Source organism: Pyrus communis, chromosome 6, assembly GCF_041283825.1.
Source record: "Pyrus communis isolate YQ-2024b chromosome 6, ASM4128382v1, whole genome shotgun sequence".
NCBI lineage: Eukaryota > Viridiplantae > Streptophyta > Magnoliopsida > Rosales > Rosaceae > Pyrus > Pyrus communis.
In genome coordinates, this window is record NC_142570.1 from 9780070 (window position 1) to 9790508 (window position 10439).

A 10439-nucleotide genomic window follows, 5' to 3' on the forward strand; every position below is an offset into this window, starting at 1 on the left:
AAGTCCAAAAGCCCATTTAAAACTGAGGTTGAGCTAGAGCAAAGCCTGTAAACCCGAAGCCCATCAAAGACTTTGTTCTTTGTTTTTTGTTTTTCGTTTTCCTGTTTGTTGGGGGTTGGTGTGGAGGTAAGTTGTAGCGAGATGGTGTTCACACACCTTATTTTAGTTTTTATACACATTCTTTTTTGTTTTTAATCATCGAATTGAATAAATCAAATGAAAGCATAAGTCGGAATCAAACATGGGTGTGTGAGAGGCTCTAAAGAGTTTCACCATTTGCCCAGTTTTATTGTATCTCATGTCATTGGAAAATTTTGCTAGTAAACTCCAATCTCCATATTAAGGTGTTATATTGAAATGATTCTCATATCTTGAGAACTATATAAGTTTAGATTTGGATTCTGAATTAAACCTTCGACTCATAAATTAATATGTGAATATTATATGGATCATAGTGTCTTAAAAAGAGATTCCACCTTTCACATAATAAATTTATTGTGTTGTCCTAAAGTTAATACCATAGCATCCAAAAAAGAATAAAGACTTCAACAGTTTAGCAAATAATCATATAAAAGTTTTTTTTTTTTTTGAACAACTGATATTATCTATACTAGTGGAAGAGAGGGGGGCTTAGCCTCACAATAAGCTAGATAATATGGTTCAAACTCGTCTTTGGCGAGAATTGAGCCTAAGACCTCTCATTTACAAGTGAAGAGAAACACCACTAAACTATAGTACTAAATGGCATATAAAAGTTAATTATAATGACCAAAGTAAATGAGATTAATAGGGAAAGACGATACTATTTACACACTTATTTTTACCTTTCATACACCCTTATTAACCTTTAATCATTTTTTATTCATTAATTGTGTGTGCAAGATAAAATGGGATGTCCCGACAACACCACCCAATAAAGAATAATGGCCACTAATTTAGTACTTCACGCTGGATTCCAATATCTTCCAAAGACACTTCCACTTATGTTTCAATGAAAAAAAAAAAAAAAACATGAAGTATGATCCCCATTTACTGGAAAATTTCTATTTCTGCAAAGTAACTTAAAAAGTAACTGCACTGCATATGCATGTGGTCCTTCTGCCTGCACGGCAACTGCATCATCCACATTCTAGAAGGATATTCCTGTGCCCACTTCACAAAAGGAGGAGATCAATCACTCTAACAGACAAAGCCATCTCAATCACTCTAACAGACAAAGCCATCTCACTCCCACCACCTCCATAGTCCACTGAAAGAACCTTCTTCTGTTAATTTCTCCTTTTTCCAAACTGTCTTCTTCTAGCCACCTATGAATGTCTTCTTCCATTAACCCCTCATCCAAGTCAAATCATTAGCAATTTGGTCAACTTCTCCATTAGCTGTATCGCACTCTAGCTTTACTAGCTCCCCAATAATGACATTTTAGGTCAACTTCTACATCTCATCACCAATATCTTGCCGTGTGTACAACGCAGGCGCAAAGCAGAATCCAAATTTTTCATAGACCCCTCACTAACCAGAATATTTCTTCTAGTTGTGCTTCTTTACTTTAATTTATATGGCTAAATACTAAACAGAGATTATTTTGTATACATACATACATACATACATACATACATATATATATATATATATGCACTTCAATTGTCTTTCTTTTCTTTTTTTCTACCAAGACTGTACACAATTCAGTTTCTTATTTTTATTGATCTAAGATTATTGCAAAATTTCTTACTCTGAAAGTGAACGAAGGTGTTAGGAAGGGATATGGATTTGAAAGGAGAAGCTAAAGGGCGTGGAAGTTTATATATAGAAGTATTGCCCAAGAGTGTTCTAAAAGTGTTCCTTGTGGAATTCGAATTTGGTTGAACCTTTTTGATTGAAATCATAGCAAAGCTGGCTGAGTTCTTTAGCCAAAACTGGTGCTCCACAATAGAATACCCCTGCTCAAATATTTCAACACGGTTAATTAGTAACAGTATTTGGAGAAAGCAAGCGAATTCTGCTCATAGGTTTAAGAATATTGACTTACCTATCCTTGCATTACAGTGTTTGGAGGAAGTTTTTGAGAAAACTTTCTTCCAATTAGGCCTTGCAAAATGGGTCCGCACCTAAGTATAAGAATGAAGAGTAGTAACTAAAGTTATTGTCACGATCAACAGGTCCGACCCAAGGAAGTGCTCGCCACCTCGAGGCTATACCCAAAAAGGAGTAATGATAAAGTGCCACGGATATAACTGGTATCTTATTTATGAAAGGAAGAGAGAAGCACAATGGACCATTTGTCCACTCAGTTTCGGTGGCTCAACAACATCCCGAGTGAATCATATGTAAAGAAAAAATTCCCAAGTTTATGTATTGGAAGAAAAAGAAAATGACAAATTAAGGCATTGGTTGCAGATTCAGTGCCACAAAAATTCTGTGGTGGAAAAACCAATGCTTGAAAGGTTAACATGCATGAGATGCTATAGAATAAAAGAGATAAAATATCTTACCCTAGTTCCAGACACAATGTCCACCCCATTCTTCGCATGGTTGAGAGCTTGAACCATGGTGATGAGTGTTGATCGAGCATCGCCTTCCTCATACACACTAGTCAAGTAGTTGTGCATCTCAATGACACCCTAAAAGTAAATAAAAAAGTCATGACAAAGTTATAAGTAACTTAACTATGGTCATCTATCTATATACGTAATCAATTCCACAGGAACATGTCTAATTACCCTTTGATCAAGCTCTGCAACTTCATTCATCACTCCTTTGAACCAATCAAACGACCCTTGCTCCCTCGTTACCCAATAGAAGTAGGCATTGGTGGTCTTCAGAGGCTTTTTCCGTTTCGGATCAACCTTGTTGGGATTGGGAGAACCTATACTTCCAGAACTTAGGTCTGATGTTCGACTGAAATCTGAAATGGAATCCTGAAAAGAAGAAAGCAGATTTGTGAGTCCTCATTGATGCAAAGGACTTGGTGACCAAGAAACACATATTTAGATGATAACATTGGGATAGTGAGGTAGCAGTCACAATAAACAGAATGGCTGCAGAAGTTATATATATACTTACTGCCTGCTCTTCCATCTTGACAATATTGTTGAGCAAATCTTTCAAAATACTGATGAATGGCGTTGCACCGATTCCAAGACCAACAAGCAGCAGGACATCATATTTCCGGTAGTCTTGTGCTGGGGCACCGTAAGGCCCATCTATTAAAAGCTTGGGCAAACTGGTGTCCAGAAAACTTGTGTTTAAATATCTTACTAAAATTGAGACCAAAATAATAATAATTTCATGATATACACCTTGTCTTGGTTGTTTCATCAGCCCTTAGAAGGCCACTCTTCCCAGCTAAGGGAGGCTCGCAAGCTTCTGAGAAGACCCTCTTAAGTTCTTGTGTCCAGTCACCAAGCTGACGAATGTGAACACTAAGGTAGTCATCACCTGGAGCAGATGTAATCGAAAATGGATGCCTGACATAAATATTTTAACAAATTAACACTCGGGATGAGCAAATCAGAAACGACATCCCTACACTAATTATAGGCAGGGGACTAAAATTGAGTGTTTTTCATAAATTGGTATCACCATAGTGACTTACCACTCAAACGGAGAAACAGCTGGGCACTGTACAAACATGTACTGACCACTCTTGTACTTAAATTGTTGTGGCTTAGACATTTGCAATGTGAGAACGTTTCCAGGATAAATAGCAACCTGTAAGTTCAGAATTAATATCTAATCAAATAACTCATAATTGCAACTTACTAGCAAGCAGCCTTCTATATATTCTAGTTTCCTAACAACAGAAGTTGTATTAATGCGCTAGTACATGTTCACCTTCAGAAGATGGACAGTATATGAGCCGGACCGAAAGATTCTCAAGATCCTTTCTCCAGCATATAGTAAAACAGGAACAGAAAGATACATCCAAGTCTGAAAGCATGAATATAACACTCTTTATTAAGAAACTTAAACATTATTAACAACCCAAATTAAAGATATATTTCTAATCAATACAGGGATATCAAATAATTACCGTCTTTAGGTACCATGTGTGCACGAGATAGAGGAAAACGCCATGGATAATGAGCAAGATATAGACAATAACAAACAAGTGATGTGAATACCAGAAGGCATTGAAGCCGGTGAGCCTATTGAAGGGCTTGGGAAGCTTAATGAGGCTCCGCCTGAACCACCGTGTAGCGAGTGTGAAAGCAATAATCATGCATATCACCATTATAATTCCAGTCACCCCCTCTGCCCCTTTAACCAAATCTAGGTAGGTGGGTTTATGCTTTCCAAAGTCATGATGCAAATATTTCTCGTAGTCTGATTCGGGAACCTTTATAAGCCTCGGAAAATCACAAGCAAGATGGTTCCCAGCATGGAGAATGACACCAACTACGATGGCTGCAGCAATTGTCTGCAAAGGTTCTCAAAGGAAAGCACATTTTAGCGGATGTCACATAGTATTATCCGTTTCATAAGGCGAGAATTGAGTTTAATCAGCCGGGGATTCAGTTAACAAGATTAATTAATAAATTCAGGACCTCTACAAATCAAGTAATCTGGCACTCTAGCATTGAACAATCTCACTTGGATGTGTCATGTGATGCTACTTCAAGACTCTTTGCCAAGCCTTTATACATAAAAAAAAGTTTCTAAGTCACAATGAGGCACATTGCATTTACGATTATATTGTAGAGAAAACAAAGTGCACAGAGGAAATCATCTATAATTACGTCAACCAGGTGTAGTCAAGTGAGTTCCCCTCACCTAAACCCCAAACATAGAACCCAGAAGGATCCTCTCCGGATCCTCTTTGTGAGGATTCTAAAGATCCTTAAATCGTGTCCATTCATCGTATATTATGCGGTCAGTTTTCATCAAGTACTATTCATATTTAATTTAAAATAAAAATATTTAAAATGATTTCTGACCGTACAATGTACGATAAAAGAACACGATTTGAGAATCCTCACAAAGAGGATCCAGCCGGAGAGGATCCTCATGCACATAGAAATATGTTAACCTACAAACAAATTCAAATTAATATTTCTACTATATTAGTTTTGGCACCTCAACAGCAATTAGGACCTACCAGTGCTCATAGGACGGTGATACCTCTTTATATTTCTTTTTCGGTGACATGTGATTTGATACCTATTCCCTTTATTTTTATTAAAGGAAGATATCTACGAATCAAGTATAAATACAGCTGTAATACTTTAACCTTATTTTTCGAGAAAAGAAAAGAAAAAACTTTAACCTTATATATCCTAAACATGTGGGTTGCCTGGTTACTTTTCCCAAATTAAGTCAATGCGTTTCTGGTTCCCACTATATGGTTTTCTCCTTTCCTTTGCCCTAACAAAAGAAATATATAGAATGCTATTCATTTCGTCAACTTCTGCTGCCTATAGTCTCTAGATGAAACTAGTGCTTTCCAAGGGCTAACGTAAACCCTTGCGTTGGCACTAAATATTATAAAGTTTGCCCTAGACGCAGGGGGAAGATACACATAGACCGGCGGCTGTCCATGTGAGATCATGTCATCACTGGCTTACAAAATTCCGAACTTTCGTATAACTATACTAAAGAAATGGTTAACAAATGTGTTATTGGCCCCAAAATTCTAAATTTCCGTATAATTATACTAAAAAAATTTGCTAATTAATATTTTCTAAATGTGTCCAAAGATAAGTGGGACCAAGGTAGCTCATATTTTGGAAACTTTAACAAAAGTTTCCGGTACTGTTCAATTTAACAAAAAATTATATTTTTAAGCTATTTTCATAGTCTTCCTTAATATTTTCGTATAATGAGTGTGTCATGCACGTAGTACCTTGTGGAAGTTGATGTTGTCGTCAAAAGGCACAAAGAAGCCAAGCCTGGTGGACCTGAGCCAAGTGATGGTGTTTCTACAAACAGGCAGCAGCACAAGAGCCATGTTGAATTTCAAGGTCTCGCCAGCACCTTTGGCCGTGAGAACGCAATAACGCATTATCTGAAAGGCACTTTTCCTCTTGTACTGGATGAATTTCCATGTGAAGAGCGCAATCATAATGCTAACCCACAATGTCAAAACCCAGATTCTCTTCCAGTTTTCCTGCAGGTAATAGAGTAATTTGGTGCTCATTCTGCGTATTGGGCTCCTACTTCTCAGCCCTTGGAGGTTCTGGCTTAGGGCTTGGCTAGTGTAACTCAGTGCTTGGCTGTAGTTTAAGTACGTGTCTTTTTGTAGTAGAAGCGTCTCCAATTGCCACAACTGCATCAACAATTTATCGTCGTCCTCATCATCCACATTATTAACAACAAAATCTTCAGAGTTTTATTTATTTATTTTTTTTCATAGACTAAAAAAAAAGTTTGAATCCAAAACGCAGCTCAAGAGTAAAATCATATTCAACTACACCAGTAACACCCACTCTGGACAAACTCGTCAGAGAATGAAGATGACTACCATGCAATGCAGGAAAGATTTCAAGAAATCTGCATGATGTCAACTAATAACCCTGCACGCGTGCCTCGTGTTTGAGTGAGAATTAAGCGTAGAAGTAGAAGGTCCACGTGGGAGAGTGAGGTGAGAATCTTGGGATCCTTTAATTCTGTCCATTTATTGCATATAGTGCGATTAAAAATCATTATAAAAAATTTATTTAAAATAAAACATAAATAGTATTTGACGAAAACTAACTGCACAATTTACGATAAATGGATACGATTAAAGGACCATCTGGATCCTCACAAAGATAATCCGAAGATGATCCTCACAAAACTATGTGTACGTCAGAATAGCACTCGCCAAGTGTACGGTAGGTGAAGATAATTTTCCGTATGTACGATTAAATTACGATAGTACCCTCTCAAGATATGATGTGTAATAGTTAGTCACATCTCTTCCAATAGTTCGAATATCTCCACTAAGTTTGGTTTAATTAATATTTCTCTGCACTTAGATGTAAATAAAAATCAAACACTGTTTTTATATATAGATAGAAGAAAATTGTTTGAAACTGTCATGAAAGGCTTTTGAGAATGGAAAAGATGCAAGGGTGATGACCTATATAACTACCAGCTTAAGAAAAAATTTCACTAGCTTTTCCTTTGGAATAATTCATCCACTATTTTTCGACCTTATTGTTGCAACATTTTCCATAGAAAAAAGACCATGTCTCAAAACACTAAGTAGCAGGCACATAATTAAATTCAGGCAAGATAAGTAAGGAATGAGAAAAAAAGGAAATCTGATAATTAAGTCAACAGTAACGAAAAAAATGGTTCAACCATTCCAGATGTTTGTCGATAAGTTTGTCAACAAAACAAGGAAATCTGATAATTAAGTGGAATTCTGGTCGGTGAAATTTAAGCATGCATCTTGCCTTTAACTGTGTCAATATCAAACTGGTCAATGCCTTATTTGACATGTAAACCCAAGTAATTAGTTGGGAAAACTAATTTGCAAATTAAATTATAAAAGTCCATGCCTCAAGAATGTGTAGTTGGATTGCCCAAGACTATTTGACCAAAATTTCCTAGCAGTTCTAGCTGTCTTTATCATTAATAAATCATTTTTCATTAAAAGTAAAAGTCTACTACAAATAATGACGGACTCCAAGATTTGGATATTTAACCATCCATATGCTTGTCTTATGGCCAGCTAGAAATATATAAAAAGGTGGTGTATATATAAATACATGTATACAAGAAAAAGAAAATCCAACTAGAAGTTGTGGCAATTGGGACCTACCTCGATGTAGCCAAGCCTTTCAGGATCCAACTCTTCCATGATCAGAGCTGCATATTCCTCTGCTTGTTCCTTCAATCTTGATAGCTTGTTTGCAGAAGCACTCAACATGATGATCTAAAACATTCGAGATCAAATAAATAAAATAATAATTCTTTTTTACAAGAAATAAAATAAGAATTTAATTATAATTTTTCCAGCAAACACTGAGTTTATAGTTCACATTAATTAAAACTATGCAAACAAAAAAGGAAATTTCCAAACAACGACCGGAATACTTACTACCATATATTGACTACAAAGCCCTCACCAACCCCACTGGAAACGATTGGACCATTCGGAAAAATTTGGTAAAACCCGAGAATTTGAGATGCCATATGTCCAACTAAAAATGAATAAAGATGCTTACGAACCAAGAAAAAAGAGACGTTTTAATTAACTCCATTATTAAGTTTTTTTTAATTTTTTTAATTTAAGTGTGGTAGTTAGTTTTGGAATTTTTCATTGATTTATGGTCACCCAATCCTGCCTAACATGAATTATAATAAAGCAAATGACACCATGTAGGCCATGAAAATATGAAACCCGCCAAGAAGCTTGTGCATTACTTGTACGATTAGATTAGGGAGATCAAATTTCATGAACGATTGAGTTTGGTCGGCGCAGAGTTAGGCAAGTTCATGAACAGCATTTATATTATTAATTTAACGCGGCTGCTTAAGCATGTTCAAAGTTGATTAGAAAAAATATAATAAAATAAAAATAAAATCCTTTGATCAATATAATTAAAATACCTCTTTAACTTCTTCTTCGGTAATTCGACCATCATCATTCTTGTCCACCCTGTTGGAATATATAAATTATGAATTAAAATATTTCCATATAAGTTTAAATATTTCAAAAAAAGTGAAATACGACATGACGATTTGGCATTATTTGTCCACGTGTTTGCTTTATATGAATATACAATTAAGGTTGAGCAAACAATTAATGAGCAATGATTGTAATTAGATAATTGTTTTTTTTTTGGTCAAAGGTAATTAGATAATTTATTAATTACTGCGTACATGTCGAAGAAGATCTGAAGTCTCGAATCGAAACTTTGATCGGAAATTTGGGACCAAAACTCATAGAGCTCGTCCTTGCTGATTTTCTCAACCTTCATTCGTCGTCTACGACCCAACGCATCGAACAACTCCAACGCAAACTCCTTGGAATCTCTCATTCCTTCAAAAACAAAATCAAACAAAACAACAAACACACAAAAATCAATAGTGTATGAAAATAAACATAATAATATTGAGTCATTGACTGCAGCAAACTGCGCGAGCATTTTTTATCGTTTATCATTTGAAACCCGAAAAATCATTTTACAAAAATCTTTCTTGCATGCATAATGTGAAGATAAATTGTAGTTTTAGTAGTAGTAGTACCGATGCATTGACCGAAATCGGCGCGATGGAGGTGGCCGTCCTTGGCAAGCTTGTTGAAATTGACCTCCACTTCGTTCCAAGCATCGACGCCATTGGTCTTCGTACTCTTGCAGTTACTAATGAACCTTAAGCCCCGAAGCGCTTTCTGAGCGCTGGAGTGAGTGCGATCAAGCTGCGCTCGCTGCCGCCTGAGAGCTCGAGCTGCCAGCGCCGAGTCAAATGCACCGCCTCCGCCACCACCGATTGATGCATTCTGAGAAGTCGAAGCGGAGAGAACTTTCGAGCCGTGGCTTTGGTTCCACGAAAACCTCCTCAGCTCGGCTTTGAGCTCTTGAGAAAATTGCTTCGCTTTCGCTACGGCCTCGGCTTTGAGCTCCTGAGAGAACTGCCGTATCCGATTGTTGGACGAGCTTCGCCGTATCGTGGATGGCGACTGAGAAGCCGAAGCCAACGCCGACGTCGGAGTTTCATTTCCGGCGGTGGCGAGTTCGTCGATGTGAATGACGGTGGCCGGCTCGACGCTGCGGAGGACAATCGTGTTGTCATCTTGTAAGTCGAGAGTTACCTCGACGAACTCCTGATCCCCAGAGTTGGAGTCATCGGTCATTGCCGGAGATGATGATCCGGTGCTGACCGTCGATCTCATGGGGATGGAGTCCGAGGCCCATCGGCGCTCGTGCCTCGGAAGAGCCCTCATTGATGAATAAAACAGAATGATAATTAACAAACAGAAACAGTTGTATATAATTTAAAAATGAGTGGGGGGAGGTGGTGGTGTTTATAAGAGTTGTAAAAATGCAGAGGTGAGGAGAGTGATGAGTGAGTTTTGTTTTCTTCTATTCTTTTTGTGAAAAGAGAGTGAATTGGTCGTGGAACGCGGTTTGTTCGGAATCTCAGGGAAAAGACATGTACGCGGAACGCAGCATTAGACAGAGAAAAAAGAGAGAAGCAGACAAAGCTTTGTAGCAGAGAAGCAAGAAAGCTAAAAGTACTCAATTATCTCGCGGGGAGCATACAATAAAACCACCACAAGTATATTATACATGTACATATTTATGTGCTATATATGTACGTTTATTTATTTATTTTATGTAAATTGATATTTGTTATGAAATTATATGCGGATGTGGTTACGGTTTGTTTGAATGTGTTACACGCAAGGATTCAAAAGGTGCTAGGCACTGGTTGGGCGACGGATATGTGTCTAGGCAGGAGTTTAGGCGGAGCCTAGGTGGGGGTTTAGGCAGTTTTTTTTTTTTAAT

General features: G+C 37.3%; 1 protein-coding gene across 2 annotated transcripts; it reads right to left on the minus strand.

Moving 5' to 3' along the window:
- Positions 1-914: 914 nt before the first annotated feature.
- LOC137710839 (respiratory burst oxidase homolog protein A) lies at positions 915-10234 on the minus strand. 2 transcript variants are annotated; one of them, XM_068449976.2, is made up of 14 exons: positions 9178-10234; positions 8812-8971; positions 8539-8587; positions 7748-7861; positions 5843-6265; positions 4034-4420; positions 3835-3930; positions 3596-3711; positions 3300-3467; positions 3064-3223; positions 2721-2918; positions 2493-2621; positions 2030-2108; positions 915-1940 (listed from the first exon to the last, which is right to left on the minus strand). In XM_068449976.2, the coding sequence occupies exons 1-14, from the start codon at positions 9872-9874 to the stop codon at positions 1831-1833; spliced, it is 2886 nt and encodes a 961-aa protein (XP_068306077.2). In that variant the 5' UTR covers positions 9875-10234; the 3' UTR covers positions 915-1830. The 2 variants fall into 2 exon arrangements, with proteins under 2 accessions (XP_068306077.2, XP_088551867.1); XM_088695741.1 differs by lacking the exon at positions 5843-6265.
- Between the last annotated feature and the right edge of the window lie 205 nt (positions 10235-10439).